At 36.2% G+C, this 20,615-nt stretch overlaps 1 protein-coding gene across 2 annotated transcripts in view; it reads right to left on the bottom strand.

The window, feature by feature from the left end:
* BMP5 (bone morphogenetic protein 5) overlaps positions 1–17,888 on the bottom strand; it is a 113,512-nt gene extending 95,624 nt beyond the window's left edge. For both annotated transcript variants that reach the window (XM_032864502.1, XM_032864503.1), the window contains exon 1: positions 16,683–17,888. In XM_032864502.1, coding sequence (XP_032720393.1) covers positions 16,683–17,172 — 490 coding nt within the window. In that variant the 5' untranslated portion in view covers positions 17,173–17,888. The remainder of the gene's footprint in view (positions 1–16,682) is intronic.
* Positions 17,889–20,615: the final 2,727 nt, after the last annotated feature.

Raw genomic sequence — 20,615 nt, 5'->3', positions numbered from 1 at the left:
TCAAAGACCATGAATTCCCCATTTTTCTTAATTTCTATTTCAGTAATCTGCCACGGCATGCCTTCAAGCAATTCTTTCTAAAATGGAATGTGGGAGATAGATTTTACAAACTCTTAAGTATTTGAAAATGTTTTTATGTGACTGTTATATGCAAATGACAAGTTAGGGGAAAAGTAAAAAATCAAGCATAAAAATGGGGAAAAGGTGAATAATTATTAAATATTTAGTCACAGGAGGGATTTCTAAGCATAAGCAACCATGAAATAAGGCAAATTAAAAAATGAACAAAAATAACATAGAACTTCCCAAGGAGAAAATATAAGTGGATAACAGACATGTTAAAAAAAATCAATCTTAGAAGAAATATAAACTTTTTTAAAAACATGAGTTTTAGATTATTAAAAATGTAAATATATCATATAATTTAGGTTTCAGTTTGATAAAAATAGCATTAGCATTTATTTGCTGTTGCATGTATAAAAGAAACAAATTTACTAAAACAATTTAGTAATATATTTCAGGAGATTTAAAAAACAATGATTGAATGATTCATTTTCTAAGAACATACTTTAAGAAAATGATCAGAAAGTGTCAGCGATGTTTACAAAACTTACATATACAGATAAACATTGTAACAGAGTATATGATAGTAAAAACTGGAAAAACTGCATGTCCTGTAATGAAAGAATGTTTATATAAATGCTGAATTATTGAGGTGAAATATTTGTCATCAAAAATATGCTCATAAAGAACAAATGAATAAACAAGAAAAATCATATACTAAAAAATTAAGAAAAATCAAGCATCCAGAAATAAATCCATGCTTATGGGCAAAAAGACAAAAGAGGCAAGAATATATAATGTAAAAAAGACAGTCTGTTCAATAAATGGCTCTGGGAAAACTGGACAGCTACATGCAAAAGAATGAAACTGGACCATTTTATTATACCATACACAAAAATAAACTCAAAATGAATTAAATACCTAAAAGGTGAGACCTGAAACCATAAAACTCCTAAAAGAAAACATGCGCAGTAGTCTCTTGGACATAGGCCTTAGCAACGTATTTACAAATATGTTTCCTCAGGCAAGGGAAACAAAATGAAAAATAGACTATGGGGACTTCACCAAAATAAAAAGGTTTACACAGCTACAGAAACCATCCAGAAAACAAAAAGGCCACTTACAAAAGGGGAGAAGAGATTCACAAATGATTTATCCAATAAGAGGTTAACATTTAAAATATGTAACTGAACATAATAAAAAATAAAATATGTAAAGAATTTATACAACTTGACACACACACACACACACACACACATCCAAATAAAAATGGGCAGACAACTTGAACAGACGTTCATCCAAAGAAGACCTACAGATGGCCAACAGACACATGAAAAGATGCTCAACATCACTCATCATCAGGGAAATGCAAATCAAAACATCAATGAGGTATTACCTCACACCTGTCAGAATGGCTAGTATCAAAAAGACGAGGAATAAAACTTATTGGTGAGGATGTGGAGAAAAGGGAACCCCACTGCACTGTTGGTGGGAATGTAAATTGCCTATGTAAATCCACCTACTATGGAAAACAGTATGGAGTTTCCCCCAAAAATTAGAAATGGAAACACCGTATGATCCAGTAATTCCACACGGGGTACTTATTCAAAGAAAATGCAAACACTAATTCAAAAAGATATATGCACCCCTATGTTCATTGCAGCATTATTTACAATAGCCAAGATATAGAAGCAACCTAAGTGCCCATTGACAGATGAGTGATAAAGATGTGGTGTGTTACTCAGCCACACAAAAGAATGAAATCTTGCTATTTATGACAACATGGAGAGACCTAGAGGGTATTATGCTAAGTGAAATAAGACAGAGGAAGACAAATACCATATGGTTTTGCTTATATGTGGAATCTACAAAACAAAACAAACAGATTCAGAAATACAGAAAACAAATAGTTGGTTGCCAAAGGGGTGAGGTGTGGGGGGATAGGTGAAATAGGTGAGGGGATTAAGAGGTACAAGCTACCAGTTATAAAATAACTAAGTCAAGGGAGATGAGAAATATAGCATAGGGAACACAGTCAATAATATTGTAATAACTTTGTATGTTGACAGAAAGTAACTGCATTTATTGTAGTAAATATTGCATAATGTATAGAATTGTAAATCACCATATCCTGTACCTGAAACTAATATAACATTGTATATTCGTGATACTTAAATGGTTTTAAAAAAAGCCTTTTAAAGAACAAAGGGTATAATACATTATACAAACATTGTTCAACCTGATGAAAAAGTTGTATTTTTTAAAGTATAGAAGAAAATATATAAAAGTTTGAAGAATGGTTGGTTCTAGACAATGGAATTAAAATGTTTCTCCTGCTTCATTTTAATCTGGATACAAAGTAACCACAGAATCAACAAATATTTGATCTTAATGCCCTGCTTGCCCTATCTCCAAAATGGCTTTTATGAACTGGTATTTCCCCATGCAAGAACATTTCTCGGAATGAGTTCCCCATTACACTAGGCATCATGGTGCTCTGTTAGGCGAGTCCCAGAGCGTAAAGTGCTTGTGAAACCATGCGATCATCCCTCCTTGCGGAGATTCACAATGCTCATCAGCACAATAAAGATACTGAGAAGTCTCCTCTTGGAAATATCGAAATTGATTTAATTACCATTTCTCAGCAAAGTCCACGCTGATTTGACTATCAAATTTCAGATAACAACTCTTAAGAAGACATGGCAATGCTTTCAAAGAAACACACTTTAGGAAGCCCAACTGTATGGCTCAGTCAATTAAGCAGCAGACTCTTGATTTTGGCTCAGGTCATGATCTCACAGGTGGTGAGAAACAAACCTGCGTGGGGCTGTGTGCACAGTGGTGAGTCTGCTTAAGGATTCTCCCCCCTGCTCCTCCCCCCACTGGTTCACACTCTGTCTCAAATAACTAAATCTTAAAAAAAAAAAAAAAAGAAAGTACATTTAAGAAAATGACAAAGAGTCTGATTGTGATTGAAGTGCCCAAGAGATTTAAATAATTATGAATCAACATGGGCCTTAGTTATTTAGTAACCGTCAATGAAGATGAATTAAAATTAAACATGATTTTTGGGACGCCTGGGTGGCTCAGTTGGTTAAGCAGCTGCCTTCGGCTCAGGTCATGATCCCAGCGTCCTGGGATTGAGTCCCACATCGGGCTCCTTACTCTGCAGGGAGCCTGCTTCTCCCTCTGCCTCTGCCTGCCATTCTGTCTGCCTGTGCTCTCTCTCTCTCTCTCTCTCTCTCTCATAAATAAATAAAATCTTTAAAAAAATAAATAAATAATTAATTTTAAAAAAATAAAATTAAACATGATTTTTGACCTCTTCCTGAGCAATCATTTTATCACATGTCTTCCTAAGTACATCTCAGTTTGAATAATTAAAAATCAAATACTGAGACCATTAATCCTTTTTACATTACAATCTATAGGTGTGTAGGTGTGGTCAGGTAAAGCCGAATAGAGAAAGAGATAAAGAGACAGAATTGTTACACAGACTAGCAGGTGACATCCTAAGTGCTCATCTTTACTCTGCAGCTACCACTTGGCTTGCTTTGCAAAGCAGAGATTAATGGTCAGGAGTTTTGATACAGGTTGACATGTTAGCTATGATACTTGCTTTTTACAATTCCTCTGGATTGCTGAGGAGAGCTGAAAATGAATTATCTTCATGAGCTTCATCACTTTGCTTTGAGAAATGTTGTCAACCCAAAATTCTTCCTTTTGGAAAAAAAAAATTAATTATCTCAAGGCCTTAGCCTCTAATTCATAATACACCTGAGGAGAAGAAAGAATGTATTTAGCGTTCATGTGGTTTGGGGAAATGAGTGAGCTCATTTTATACACACAAGTTGTAGCTACTACACAGATTAAGAGATATGTATTAAACATGGAGGGCTCAGTGTTGGATAGAACACAGAGGAGATGTCAGCCATAACTAGTAGGACAAAGCCAAGGTTACCTACAGCAAGAGGAATTTCCTAATCTGTAGGTTGTAGCGGGTTCTGAAGCCCAAACATTCACTCAGCAGGCTTCTCATGAGATTCTCTGGCCAATACAGGCTTGGGTCAGAAAAGGTAGGCCAAGGACATTTATCTAAGGCTGGACACCATGCTCCAGGGGCCTTCATACCGGCCAGCAGACTGGTAGTTGCCCAGCATCCAAATGAACCCACTATTGGTTTGCGCCAGTCTCCGACAACAGCTTTTGAGGTCTTTTACTGTTTGTAACTTTGATATTCTGCCTCTCTTCCATTTTGCTAAGCATTACTCCTCTTCTGAAGTTGGGAATGAACACAGATCACATTTCCTTTCCTCAGTTGGTTGCAGGGCTCCAGGGTTGGTACCACTGGTATCTGCAGAGTACTGCCTGTCCCTCTGCCCATGAGTATTGTGAGTATTTGCCTCTTTCCAAAGGCCACAGCATCCCAGTTCGGAGGAAGGCCTGGAAGAGCCCACCTCCAGGGATAAGACTCTTAGCAATCTCACTATTTCACAATTTTTCCCTAAAATATAAAACATGACCAATGAAGTGAAAATATCCCAATACTTGAAATGATGGGGAAATATATAGAAATTTACAAGGAGGTTAAACAATGTCCCAGTGACAGCCTTCCCCATTGCATTCACAAAGACGACCCAGCACAGCAGTGAAGAGCTTGGACTCTGAATCCAGTTCCTCCTCTTATGAGATGTGGGACTTGGGACAAATGACTTAACATCACTGGGTCTCACTTTCCTCATCTCTGATTGGGCTCATGTTGTGAGAGTTAATTGAGTGAACACTTGAAATGCTGTTAGCGCCCTGTCTGGCACCTCCCAAGCCATGGATAAGGGCTACCTGGGGGACACGAATTTCAAGGAGAGCAGACATCATGACCTGCCTTGAGTTCTTCTCCTCTTCTTAGTATTTCACTTGGGGAATCTGGTGTTTTGTAGCTATGATGATTATTCCCGTGATGGCGGGCCAGCAGACCTGGATCTGTGTTTTGCTGCAATATTTACTCCACGGACCCAGCAGCCTGATGGTGAAGAGTAACCCACTAGTAAAATATTAATCCATTTTCCCTCATAATCCTGTCATATGTGAAGCAATAATTGCCTAATGCCTGATATCCTGAGGAAATTCAAAGCAATGGAAGCAAAGAGGTCTTTATACCAATTCTTGGAACTCTCTACCCATTTTGACTTTAGAAAATGTGTCTCCACTGACTCAGAGTATCACTTGAATCCACATCATGTTCAGTGTGTACAGGAACAAAGTAAACACTGGACACAACCTTGTTAGCACACAAACAAAGAAGTAAGTGAAGGTCAGGGGTCAAGATGTAGCCCGGATCAAACAACTTCTTTTTGAAAAACTCTATGACATTTTGCCCTTCTTTCCTCAGTACAACACAAAAAAAAAAAAAACGATGAGTGCTTAAGCCCAATGTATGCTTCTGGAATGTGCAGGAAGCAAACAGTGCTTTTAGATACTACCTTTAAAATCACCAGAGCCTCCGTATGAGTAAAAAAACCCCACAGCTTAAAAAATACAGGTTTCTGAAAGAGCCCCCAAGCTTTGCTGAAGCTGGGTTCTACCTGTGTTCTATGCCTTTTGGACTAACAGTCTTCCCAATGTTCTGTTTGCTGGTAACAGGCTTTTATTTATTTATTTATTTATTTTTTGCTTGTTTGTTTATTTTAAATTAATGTAAAGGGATTGAGATTTGAAAAAATATTTTCCCTATACCCAGAAGGTTTATTATACATGGTTATTTAAATAACAAAACACATTCTTGCAGATAATGTCAGTGAGTGCTTTTAATTGTACAGGGTGCTAGAATTTTTGTGTGGATTTTTTCAAAGTATGTGACATTGAGCAAAAAAATCCTGGCACAAGAACCAGGGATTCTGGGCCTAGACCTCGCTCCTCTTGCCTTGTGATGTTGGCAGTGAAACAGGCACAGTCTTTCTCACAGTGCCTGACCCCATAGTAGGTAATCAGCTTCTATTTGTCAAACGACTGAATGAATGACCTTTCAGAGCTCTAGTTTCCAGAGCTGTCAACTGTGGAATCGTATCTACTTCCGCAAGGGCTAGACAATGCAGATAAAACCACATACGGTACATAATGATGCTTTCTAGAAGTATAAACCATTATCGTCATTGCGATTAAAAATTACACCTTTTTCAAAAGTAGGTTACCGAGCTAAATCCCAGTAGTCAGACAGATCACAGTGCCAGTATGGATTCTGCCATTTATCAGTTGGGTGACCTTTGTAAATTATTGAATCTCTGCTCATGTCTCAATTTTCACATCAACAAAATAGGAGAAGAAAAATATTTATGCATACAATTGAGATGCAAATTAATTGACATAATGTATGCAAATCACTCAGTCCAGTTTCTGGCATAAGAATTATATTTATTGTTGTTTTTGTTGCTTTAATTACTACTGCTACAACTATACTATAATTTAAATGATATGGATGTGACAATGTCCTATACTTTGAATGTATCACATGCACACATGCTGGAATGATAATGGTTTGCTTAATTTGGATAAATTCTTCCTCAAAGTAACTGTTAACAGTAGAATGATAACTGTTTTAACACAGCAATATGGAAGAGAAAAATCTTACATGTTGATTTGAATAGATCAAAAAATATATATATAGTTAGAATCCATATTTTATTTTAAGAACATTACTCATCACAGTGAAATATTAGATCATCTTTCAGCATGCTATCAAATAATGAAAAAAAAAACAGTAAATTCAGATTTCCCCACTCAATGTATTATAAAATATCAAAAGTCAATGTGATGACTTTACAATATGTATATTGTAAACATGTATGCCGTTTGTTCAGCTTTTCTGATTAAACCCATAAGTTCCCATCCTGCTTCAAAATATTATAACAGAAAGCAATTCAAGAAAAGTAATAAAAAGATGTGACTGTCATCTGAACACAAAACAAAACAGCCCAGTCTAGGAAAGTCAAAATACTTAAAGCTAAATGGTATTAAATAGAAACAAAATTATGATAATACAAATAGTAATAAGAACTGCCTCAAATTAGAAAAACATAAATTCAAACATGATTTGAGTTACATACAATATGAAAATTTCCTGGATTGAGTGATCATTTGAACAGAGTGGCTTTTCTATTTACAGTTAGGAGTTTATTCACCGAGATTTTCATCATAAATCAACTTTTTAAAAAACTAAAACTAAAAAAAAAGTTGACTTATGAAAATTAGCATTAAAACTCAAGACATTTTTTCTTTCTTTCAAAGGGTCTTTTAGAGAGTGCCCATGCCTTCACAACCAAATATTTTCAAATTGTATAATATCCCTTTGGCCACAATCAGTTTCCCCTTCCCCATAACAAACAAATAGGACAGGTAGTATCTGGATCTAACGTAAAACCATGGGTTCATTTGAAGAATCCGAGCAAAGGTAACACGAAAAGCCCCTCTCAGTGGTACATCACAGAAACTGTTGCTTTTGGGAGCTCAAAGGGAAGGCCCGCAGTTACCTATAGGCTCTTTCGAGGACTGGCCTCTTTTTCCAGGATACCCAGATGAGGGAATCAATCTACCAATAGTCCAACTCCAAGACAGAGTCAAGGAAATTCAAGGGTTCATTTTCTTTTGGGTAGAGGAAAAGTCATGGGCATAATATTCCACAATTCCAGCAAGGATTTATTTGTCTGTCTGGCGGCCTGGGTGTCGATCTCCTCTGACACTAGAACACCATAGACTCAACTCTAGTACAAGTAGTTGTAGCAAGAGTGGTTGCTGTGCATTGAGTACTTCTCTCACGAGGCTTACAGGCCTATAACCTCACCTAAGTACAATTCTGTATTAGGATCTCCACTTGACAGAGAAGGCAACAGTCCCAGTAAAGCGACATAGTTTGCTCAAGGATATGCAGCTGTGTGCAAAGCTGGTATCCCAAAACCCCTACACTTACACCCTACGGAGACAGTTAAAGAACTAAATGATCCCTGTTCCCTCTGAGCAAAGAAAACATCTATAAGACAGGAACCATAAAGCCTATCTAATCGACGACCTTCCTTCTTCCTCATTAAGTAAGTCTTCAGTGTCTGCATCAAGGTTATTTGTAGAAGAGCCTACACAATTTCCAAGTTGAACCCTCTCTTCCACGGCTTGTGGTAATGACAGATGTAAAATTGGGTTAAAATTGCCATCCTTAGCACTTAGAAGGGGAACGTAGACAATACGGGAAAGGCACCTTTCTCCTGTGCGCTTGTGTGTGATTCAAGGATGGGGGCGAGGGGGGTGTATGGCTTTGAGTCCCAAGAAAGCTGGCAGAGATTGAGGGTAGCGAAGAACAACAATAATCCCAATTTGCCTCATCCTGACATTTCTGCCTGTTACATTACCTGGGGAGGAGATCGTCTGATTGTACCCGGAATTCAAAATGCTTTAACACACAGTCATGGGTCACTTCAGGAAGGAAGACAGAAGATTGAGAATGAGCAGACCTAAAGATTGAAAAAAATCGTCTGTTTTTGGTATTTGCTCCGGGTACTTGCATGAACTGGTGCTTTCTATTCGGAGTTTTCTGGTTGGCGTTTGCAGTCCGCCGTGTGTCATGGGATCTGCAAGTGCTACTTCTCCCGGGATTTCTGGTTGTTGTTGTTAATTTCAGTTTGTTCTAAAATAGTGTTAATATATCATGTGATCCTGCTGATCTCTATACAGTTTAAGAGTTTTTCAACACATCATGTCTATTCTGCCACTACACCAGCTGAAGTTAATAACTCCTACACGAAACCATGATTTTGTCTTGAATTTTATAATAAATTAGTAGGGCAAAGGTTAACATATGTGTGCACAAATATAGGCACACACACAGACATATAACTAACGTGCACTGAAACTGAGGTAATTCCGGAACTTCCACTGACTAAACACTTAATATTCATTTACCGATTTGCGCCGAAGATTTTCAGTTCGTGCCTCAAGAGCCACGCTCCACTTTTCTCTCCTCTGCTCTCAGCACCAGGAAGCTGACTGCCATGAGCTCCACCAGGAGGCTCCAGGGCTCTGTGGCTTTTGGTGCCGAAGAGAGCATGGCAGAAAAGTAGGGGTTGAGTATTTAGTCCTTGGTTTCCCTCCCTGCTGAGTATTTCAGGATTGGCTGCATGGCATTCCTCTCACAGAGGCCACAGTTCCTGGCAGGATATCTTCCCCACGAAGCTCTCCTCTGAGTTTTCTGGTAATGGTTTCTGCTCCCTGCCCAGAAGGACTGATGGAAGGCTCCTCTGCTGTTCTGGAGCTGCATTATCCCCTATTTTGCCAGAAAGCTCTACCCACAGCATGATCAACATTACAGCATTGGGTAAACGCTCCTCAGATGATTCAGCTTGCACATACTCTCTCTTTCCTTCTGGGACACTGATCCACCGCTGGGGATAAGAAAGGATGAATAGGGCATGGTTCCTGCCGTCACAACATGTAATCAAATATGCAGGGCTGGCTTCTCTGGAAGGTCACCTGGGCAGTTGCACAGGCCCCACACTCAGAAGGACCTCATGCCTGAGCTTATGATCTGCTGCCACTAGGCTGGAATGCTCGATAATTTTTGAACAAGAGGCCCCAGATTTTGATTTTGCACTGGGCTCCACAGACTACTTAGCCACTCTTGCAGATGCCAGAGCAGACTTGGGATAAGTGCAACGCTGGTAACAGTTTAACAGCTCTTGGCTGAGGGCTCACTATGGCCCAACTGCTATTCTTAAAATTACCTGTGTATTTATTCATTTCATCCTCTCCACCCCCAATGAGGAAGTCATGCTCATTATTGGCATGTTTTAGGTAAGGAACCAGGGACGCAGAGAGGATTTAAGTAACATGCCCAAGGTCACACTGCTAGAAGGTGTAGAATATGGGATTCCAATCCAGGCATTGGAGCTTCTTCTTTGCTACTCTACTTCTGCAACAGAAACACCGAAAGGAACACAATCACGTTTAACCTATAATTAAACCCTGAAGCCATGTGAGCCGTAATAGGCCACGCACTTAAGACTGGCAATAACAGTGTCTCCTACATAGGAAGGCTAATCACAAAGTCACAATAGGGACGGAACACCTGTGCATAGCAAGCAAAATTGAATTTTTCATATCATACAGCATAAGAAGAGCTGAACAGGTTTGTAAATGTTAAGAAATCCTCTGATTTTTGACCTCTAAGTTCTGAATAAAATCTAGATGAGACTTAAATCTGCTTATCTTGCCTTTCTCAATCTTTTTTCTTTATTCCTAACAACTTGAGGAAAGCTGGGAAACAACAAGAACAATAAAAGTTATTTACTTCCAGAAAGAAGTAAACACACTAAGAGATAGTTTAATTAGATTCACATATTTCTAAATACAGGGTTGTTTCTTCTCCTGCAGGCACCAATATTTTGCGGCTTATAAAAAGAAAAACGAAAGGCCACATCATCATGAAGACAGGGATCCTCAGTGTTTAGAAATTATAAAACAGCGCATACCCTAGTTTAGTCTCTATACCAAATTATTTAGAACCAGACAAGGTCTTGCTTTTTAAGTTTTATAATGGAATGTTTATGCAACTCATTGCCTTCCTCTCCTTGGTTATGGGGGGTTGTTGTCATTTAGAGATCCTTCTGACTAATCAGAGATCTTTTTTTCCCTTCATATTAAACATCGCGCACTTCAATAGATTTTGTTTTTACTTTCTTAGATCATAATTTTACCATTTTAACTCATTTAGACATTATAATTGTACTAATTTAGACAAGACTCCTACCAGTCAAGAGTGACTACCTGATTATGTGGACTCTTACAGACATCTCGGAGAATGGCAGGTAACTACTCCAGTTATTATTTTTATCTTACTGTCACCATTTTAAGATCCACAACTGGACCTTACACATTCCTATCAGACATCAAAAAAAAAAAAAATCACAACACCATCCCCTTTCCCCAAATAAATGAACCATTTGTCAGAGCTCACTGGTGCATTTTAAAGGAGATCTCAGCCAAGGGTATTATTTTAAGAGATGAGCAAATGGGGAAACCCCACAGCCCAGCCAATAAAATATGAACTTAAGGTGCAAAGAAGCACTCATAAATATGGCTTCGAACAAGGGATTCATTGTTTGGCTCCAACCCTTTCAGTGGCTCCTCTGATCTCAGCCCCTCTCCATGCATCAGGGAAGCCTCTTCCTTTAACCTGTGGTTTTTTCAAGCTGAGCCACTACGTTATTTATGACTGTAAATGTGAGTAGCTCGTCTGTATGCTCCTTGTACACACACACACAGGGCCCCCTCCTTTTTCCCCACTTTGGTATTTTAGTGTGGAAGGATGAAAGGGTTTTCCCCTGGAGCTGATGTGGTTGGGATGTGGAATTAGCTGCTGTGTCAGTGTGAGGTGGACTGAGGATTTCCCAACACGCCCTCCACCTGCACACCCCAAGACCAGCCTCTGATGACTCATTTCATTCATTTTCTTTCTCCCAAGGCTTTTTAAGAAAATTTGTATTTTATTTCTTTCTCTGTCTCATCCTCATTGTTCTCTGCTCTTGATCCTTTTATCCTACCTCATCCTCCTATCTTCTCAACTTAAAGAAAGGAATTAATCTCTTCATGGATGTGCCATGAGTGTGAAGTAAAAATGACGTAAGCTAAAGCATTTCATAAACTAACAGAATTGTATTTTTTTGTGTGTCATCTTTGTTCAGCGCTGCAGTTTTTTATTTTTTCTAACTTTCCCTTACATTTCCCCTTTTAAATTTTAATTATGTAATAAAATAGGGAAGGCAAAAACAATTAAGTTCTGTCAATGGGATCCTTAGGGAGGGGTGAGGAGGCAAAGAAGAATGGGATGGTGGAGAAATAGTTCCAGGGGATGGCAACAGCCAGAGAAGTTCTGATGCCCTGGGGAGCTTTTCTCCTGATGGGTGGAGGCTGCAATTCGCACATCATAACCTTTTCCTTCTCAACTCCAGAGAAACAGGAGACTGTACCTAAATGATCAAGCTGTAACTAATTGATTTTCAGCTAATCTCAGCCTCCAGCTATGAAGAAACAAGGACCAAAAGCAGACCCCAGGAAGGGGTGGGGACAGAAAGAGAGGAGTGCCAAGAAAGCCTGGAGGTAGAGACCATCATACTAAAGAGGAAAGGCCAAGTAATGTGAGGGGAGGGAGTGAGAGAGGGAGGCAATATTGAAAAAATGGATGAAAGGAGGGAACTGGAAGTAGTGGGTGAGGCCATCCCATGCCCTCTGAATTTATGTTATCATACCTTCACAGTTCCAGCTGTTAATTCTGAATAAACTTTTACAACTGGCTATTTGTGAGTGGCTATTAACAGGAGGAAAAATCTTTTAATTAAACTATATGATTATACCTATCACTGCAGCCATGCCTGTCATTTGACAATAATATGGCTTTAAAGAACAAGAATCCCTTGGGTCATGATCATGAATGCAAAAGGTTGTTAAAGAAGAGAGTAAAAAGATTTCCACCCTCCCAAGCCTCTTCTCTCTTCAAAAGTTAAAGGTGTAAAAGAAGTATTGTTTCTCCCAATATTAGCATTTGTTATTCCAGGCGGATCTATGAATATGTACTATAATGGTTTTAGACCATCTTGTCAACATTACCATCACTGCCCTCTTCCCCCAAAAAATCTTGCATGTGTTTATAGGTAAGTTTATGTTACACAAGTGTTAATAACCCTGTTGGAGAGACTACACAGATAGGCATCTTTAGGTAGATCTGCGTATAAATTCCTCTCCACTGGGCACTTGAGTCAGCCAAAAGCAACAATAAATATCAATGATGTCTTTCAAACCTGTCAAACGAGAACATAAGCATTTTTTTCTTCCAGTACCGGGAGAGTTTAATGATTTGGGGAAGTATGAGGAGAAGGGTTTAACTCAAAGTTTTGAAAGTATTTTTTTTTCTATTTCATATCTTAACATGCTAAATATGTTGTTATAAAATATGAAAAAATCCAAGCAACACATTCATGTACTTTCATCCCTTAGAATTAATAGAATTAATACATGTTCTTAAAATGTATCTAAGAAGTTTTTGACTCCAAGTCAACTGACCAGAAACCATTAAAAAAAAAAACAAAACCCTCCATCTTTATCAGAGAAATACATGTAGACAGGGAACACCATGAAAGTACATTTCCTGTGTTCACTGTTTTTTGTGCTTTCCTCTAAAACATCCACGTGTTGTATCATTTTAATTGTACTATTGCCAAGCAAACAAAATTGTAAAAGATATTAGAAATACACTACATGTTTATCTTAAACAGATTTATTTAAAAATTGCAAACAAGTTCCCTAATCTTTTCTTTTATTTGCATAGATATCTGATATATAAACTGATCCTTAATATTTTTGAAAAAGATGGTTAAAAAAGAAAAGATTTACCAGAAAGATATTTTTGTTCTCAACGAAATGACATGGTATTGACTGAGCAAGGACGCCTGGAAGGATCAACAGTTTTAGGGACAAAGCAGAAGAGTCAACCTATAAAAGCTGGACACTAGAGACTGACAAAAATTGGCCTAAAAATAATGAATCCAATAGAGTGGAAAGTTTCTCTTCACACAATAATTAATATTTGTCTCTTCAGAGTACCCAAATCACTTAAACAAATTAAAGGTCAAAATAAGGTGCTTGTTTTCATGTTCAGTTGTTTATATCAGTCTTAAGGCAATTTATTCACATTTTATTTTTTCTTTTAGGAAATTCTCATCTATTTTTCATTTATGAAAAAAATTAATCTCATCTGGAATTTTTTAAAATAGATTATTTTGTTAAGTGATTCAGAGTTTAATTGATCTTGATGAGCAAAATTAACGTTAGAAAAAATGTCTTTCTGAATGACAAGATAATTCTAGAAAATCCATCATTTGACTTGAAAATTACACAGATTTGTGTTTATATAAAGGACATATCTTTTTAGTGTAATTCAGCTTATTATGGGAACTGTCAACAGATTCTTTTCACATATTTAAATATCCAGGTAACTTCCTTAATACAAATCCCTTGCTTATGGCTAATTTGATCATTTGCCCTTAGTTTCCACAATATGCATATCTTTTAAGATACTAACATAAATAAATGAACAAAATCCTCCTGAGTCTTCTAAGAACATAAAAAAATACTATTTGTTAATGAATGTTACATTAAGAACCACCGACATTCTTAGTGCAGTTAATCATGATATTACACTTTAACCTTTTCTAAGTCTGCTTTGACCTATTTTATTATGGAAGAAATACAGAAGTTAAAACCTTTTACTAAGTAGTGTTTGATTGTAAGCTTTGGATATATTAGAAGGTACAGTCTAAGGTTAAAATAAAGTTGGGTTCAATTTTCCTCAGAGGCTACTAGGAAAAACTCAGTACCAGAATCAATTTGTCAGTAATTTCACATGAGACATTTAGTTTTGTATTATTAAATAGAGAAAAAGCAATACAATTCATTATTGAGGATAAATCACTATTGAGCAGTTCAAGCATGATAAAAATAAATATCTTCTGAAGTTTATATCTAATATTGTTTCTCTAGAGTAAGATAAATAATTGTGTTTCATGGTATAGTTAGTAAACTGCTTTGTTGTTATAATCCAAACAATACAACCAAAATTTCATTGATTTAAAAATATAAGTATACTTTAATGATAAAAATGGCCCTAAAAGTCACTGACTAAAACTGTTTATTATTGTTTTTGGCTTTCTTATTCTGTGTAAATGTATAAAAAGTAATGGCATACAGATTCAAAAATCCTACTTAATTCCTTCCTAAAACAAATATATTTCTTTTGTGAATGATCAAAATATTTGATTTCAACAAAATATATATTTTAGAACAGATTCATGACTGAGCTATTGTTTTTTAAAATACATGACACAGTCTGCCCTGTCAGATTTTAGGTGACTGGAACTAATTTTTTCAGTGATATGTTTTATGCATATGTAAATCATGCTAGATTGAAATTCTTCTATTAGAATATTAAAACTCCTTTAAATTACTGAATCATACTTTAGAAATTGCAACAAAGTAAAACATCCCATGAGCCACATTGCATATCACTTATACTAGGAAAAAGCAATCAAACTAATTTAAAATTAAGCCATATTTCAATGGCTTGAAGGTTCCAAATGAAACCTGTTAATTATATGTAGAAGAAAAGGCCTCCAGGACACCTGATTAGGGCAACCAATGATGACTTACTGAAACTTATAATAATGAGACCTCTGTCTCTAGCAACACGAAACTTGATTTATTAAGCACCTTATCCTTCATGCTAGGATTGCGAAGAGCAAATGAACAGAGCATATGAAGCAACATGTTTTATAAAAACATTCATGTATTTGAATTTGTTGCTATCTGACTTTTCAAAGACCATTTTCTTTGAGATGTTATACAAGGAAGTTTTTAATTAAGTATAATAAAACATGTCAATTTTAAGTCAAAGCAGATTGCAGTTTTCAAACAAAGTTTGGAAAGTTCTTACATTAAAATGTTTCTAATTCTTTCAAGTTGATTACATTTGTTCATAAAATTTTGTCTTCAAAACTGACTATATACCATGTTATTTTTTTGAATGTCTGAAGATAGCGAATTTTCATCTTTAGCCTCTACTAAAACATTTTTAAAAATACAGCCCTGTGAAATCACTCTAAATTGGTAACTCCTTAATATTTTTAAGAGATGAAATACTGGGCACTAATTTACCATTTGATATTGTCAATATTTTAAATCTGCCACAAAAATACCAGCTTTGAGTAAAACATAATTTTTAAAAAAGTATTCTCTAATAATGCTGCTAATCAAAGAAGTTTTTGATTCATTTTTTATCCTAAAGGAAAGGGAAGATTTTGCATAAGTAGAGACCATCATAGCATGTTTTATATTTCTCTTGCTTCTGGAAACAATCAAATGGGTATGATACCGTTTCATCATTAAGAAATTAAGAAATGTTAGTTTGAAGCTTCTTTTCCAAAGTATTTTTCACACTTTCAGAACCTCTCCCTGAAAATCTTTGATAGTAATCTTTTTCAGAATTATTTGAACTTAGTTAATTGTATGTTGATATTTTCACAATAACTGACTCGGCCAAATGAGTTTTTAGGTGGCAAATAAATGTATACTTACATGTTTGTTAAATTGCTAACAAAAAAAATGTTCCAAAAAGACACTTTAGTTTTCAATCTACAAATGCTTCTTTTTTATTTGTATTATTATTTTTTTGCCCATAGCACAGCTATCCTCATAAATTTTCCTTTTTTGTAGACTACTGCCTTATTTATTCACACATTAAAGCATGACTGAAATTTTAACAAGATTTCAAGGACCTAAATCTACCTGACTATAAGTGTTTAATTTTAGCTTTTCATATTTAAAAAATTAAATATATGTACCTGTGTGTATGACTTTGTTGCCTAAAGCAAAATCTTTCATTGTATCAATGAAAGAGAGGAAACAGAAGCTGGAGAAGAGAGTTACAGAAAATGACTTTATATAAACATGACCACCTACCAGGCTGCTACTTTACTATTAGAAAAACTTCCACTTAGTAATAACATCGTTTAACAAATAAAAGAACAACATACCTAAATTGACAAAGCTCATGACCATGTCAGCATCGTTCAGAAAGTTGGTATCATGTAGGCTGGCTAGAGGTGGGCTCTGGGTGGTCAGAGGAGTCGTTCGAGATAACTGTATGCGACGAGGATACCCATTGGGAGAAGCTGCGTATCCTTTTCTTGCTCCTCTGGTCTCTCCTGCCAGGGATGCCCTCACTGAGTATTCCGATGCTTCGGGATTTTCTTCATTGGCCATAGCATTGTATAGGTCCAGCATAAAGAGAGGTGCAGAGGAAGCTTGTTTTCCAGGTGAAAATGGTCTGGGTCTATGAGGCAAACCCAAGATAGAGAGAATTTCCCTCTGTATTTCCCGTCTTTCGTGGTTCCGTAGTCTTCTATAAATAAAACTGGAGTGAACATGATTGTCTCCCAAACCTCCTTTTGCATAACCCACTAGAACCCAGCAGCTCCAGAGGAAACCCACAATACTCCTAAGTAGAAATACAGTCAGATGCATTTTTGTCCAAAAGCAAAAGTTGATATTTTTAGTCCTTCTTGTCCTCTTTAAAAAAAAAAAAAAAAAAAAAAAACTAAGTTCCTAGGAGGTGCGTTTTCCCAGTAGCTGAAAAAACAAATTTACCTATTCTTCATGACAGTGACATTTCAGAACATAACATCCTCACTGATTTTCCTGTCCTATTTTAAATATTTTGGAATATGTCAAGAATAGTTATTTCTAAGAAAGCTGAAACTTGGATTTCCAATTATCCACAGTTGTTAAGAGTTTTTGCTGCATTGATGTAGCAGAAGACGGATAAAATTATTTGATCAGATGACCTATGCATTCCTATAGGAATTTATGGTAATCAGGCCTTTGGTATTTGAATCAAGGAAAGTTGATCTTCTGATAAACTGTAGTTCCCAAAGTTATCTTCACTTGCTCTTGAGTTCTTCTCAACCCTTGAGCTCTTTCCAAGACAAATCCTGATTTCTGAATCACAGATCTATGCTGATCTGCACCTTGGTGTTGGAATATATATTTGTCCGGCAGCTTGGTGATAACTTTAACATCTTTTGTGTCGTCTTAGTGTAAAATAAGACTCAAGGTTGTCCTATTCAAGTAAATGTGTTTCCCTGAATTTACTTGAAAACCTTCCTGTAAGTCCATTCAATCCCTTTCTCCTTCTAACTGTTAATTCCACCTCCAGCAGGCACAAATATACCAGCCCTCTTCAAGGGAGATCTAAAGAGTAATGTAAGCACAACCCTGCTGGGAAAGAAGAGGCTTCTCATTGTAATTTGAAACTGGTAAAGCAAAAAGAACTTAACCCTTTTGCTACCAGAAAAGTCTTCATTTTCACAATTTTATAGCCACGCATCTAACACAGCACAGTGATACCTGGGGCATAGATGTCCTGGGGTGGGGGCAAAGCCAGTTTTAAGCAGCACACTGAAAATTTTGCCACCAGTTTTATAGAGTACTCTTTTATATCTTTCTTTTCATAGTACACATTTAATACACTCTTATATTAAGTCTCAGGTTGTGGCTAAATTAACATAAATCTCAGTTCTATATTTGAGGTTATTTCTAACTTTTATGAGTTATTAAAATTTACTTCTTAAAAAATAAGAGTTGTAAATTGAGATTAATTTGTTGTTTCTTAGTGACAGTCAGATCTTTTTAGAATAAAATACAGTAGAGAAGTAATCAGCAGTAAATATATTCTAGCTCCCAAAGCAGTAGTTATAGTAATTTAATAATGGTGATGAGATAGCCCAGCTTTAATGATCTTTAAATACAAAAATTTTAAACAGAAAAATATATTTCCATTTCTCTTATTAAGTCAGTTACGGTTGAAAGACAAATACCCCAAGATACAGTGTCATGATTCTTAACTCTTAAGACATTTCAGTTGAAATGTAAACAGACTTACAAATTAGATTTTTCCCATAAGTTATACTCAGTACTTTGGTTTGTTTTAACCCATGCAAATAAACACAAGTCAAATATTCTCTATGACTACATGCAGATTGAAATTTGCGTTTTCAAAATTTGATGGGTATAATGGGGAAAGTGCACACCTTTCTAAAATACCATACTTAATCCAAGGAAATGAGCAAAGTACGTGTTTATCCTTTATGTTTAATGCCTTTAAAATTTAGAAGTCTACAATGTTTTTGTGCAGCTATAATTTTCCTTACAAGCTCTCACTTAACCTTAGGGCTCACAGTACTTTCATTGTCTGGGACATTATTCTGATACCAGTGTAGATTTATCGAGCAAATTCTAGAACTATTATGAAATTTTAATGTTTTTCTTTTGCTCTACCTAGAGGCGCCTGGTTTCTTGTTTAATTTCTTTTTAAATATTTCCTCTGAGTGTCTAAAGCGAAGGCATATTTTTCACAAGTCTTCAGTTTGTTGGTGAAGGCAAGATATCTGAAAGAGCTGGCAGAATCTTACTGTGTGCCTCATTTTTCTTATACAAACCCACTGCCCCAAAACTTGACAATGCTGTTTCATATTTGCCCTACTGAAGATTCCTTATTAGCAGCCATGTCGGACACACAGTGGCAGACCCAAGAACCAACATACATGAAGCACCTTTATAAAATCGATATCACATGAAGAGCGATAGTGCAGGTTGTTAGCAAGTGATGGGATACTATTTCAGTAAGAAAGGGTTTAAACCACTACAATTCTTGAAGTTGTTTATTTCCTATCCAAATCAACCTAAGAATTTTTGGTCATTGCTGTGGATTCAAATCAAGTACGTCGAGACCAAAAAAAAGAATAAAACAAAAACAAAAACCTTTTTCTCTGTGTTTAGAAAACCAATCCCAACTAAAGCCTACAGTTTCTCTCTACATTTTTAAATAAATGATCAAGGTTCTGAATACGCTTCATGTCTCTAGAGTACAGCATAAAGTTACAAGTAAAAATTGGCCAAACTAGAGGAAGAAACAACGTTTATTATCTTCCACACATGCTTTTTTTTTTTTTTTCCTAAGATACAAATGAAAAATAAAAGTGAGTTTAGGTGTCACGAGTCACAAAAACTCATTTTCCCAAAGCATGATTTATAATATCAATCAGTGTCATTGTGATTTAACCACTTAACCAGGCATATATAGCCTACCTCTGTGTTGGAAATCAGATGCCAATATTTCTGGTCAGAATCTTTAGTATCCACCCTCCCCCCACCTTCCCTTCCAACTCAGACTAGATTTGGCAAACATTCATTTTTCAAAAGGATCAACATGTGCAATGAGAGAAAGAAAATAAAGAAGAAAAAAACTTGCCAGGAATAAAGGGGAAATGCTAACCACCAAATGAAAAGCCAGATTCATTTTCAATTAAATGTATTTTACTACATAATTTGGATTCCCAGGTAGATGTGTATTTATATACATGAGAGCAATTTGAAAGATAAAGTATCTGTAACTGCAAAGTATAAACATTCCAAATTTCAGAGTATGTATTTAAAAGTTGTATAAGTCATTGAACATACTGAATAAATATATGCTGAGAAAGAATTTGGGACTGGAGAAACACCCAAAGCATCTCAAGAATTGTTCCTAAAGATAATTACATTTCAAGAAGAGGAGCCTGCGTAGAAACCTACCTCTCATAATGTAGTATTTGCCTGGGCTATATACTAATGGGAGTGACCTTCTGGTGGGGTACAGAGACTATTGAATCCAGCTAAGAGGTACTTCTCCACTGTCATTCTTTCTGTTCATTTTCTCTTTCCTTCACCAAAATTTGACGCGTTTAGTCCACGAATATGTAAACCACCTACATCCAATAGACAACCTTTCAGAAGAAACTTGTTCAAAAGAAAGTTGAAACATTTGTAAATCTGTTTTCTATGAAAGGGTCTTTATATTTCACTTCTGGTTTCGTTGCTGGTTTCTCCTTGAAACAAAAGTTCCTCAGTGAAAGACATGACTGCAGTTA

This window comes from Lontra canadensis, unplaced genomic scaffold, assembly GCF_010015895.1.
Source record: "Lontra canadensis isolate GAN:19392208 unplaced genomic scaffold, GSC_riverotter_1.0 scaffold27, whole genome shotgun sequence".
Taxonomy (NCBI): Eukaryota; Metazoa; Chordata; class Mammalia; order Carnivora; family Mustelidae; genus Lontra; species Lontra canadensis.
This window is presented reverse-complemented; position numbering and strand designations above follow the sequence as displayed.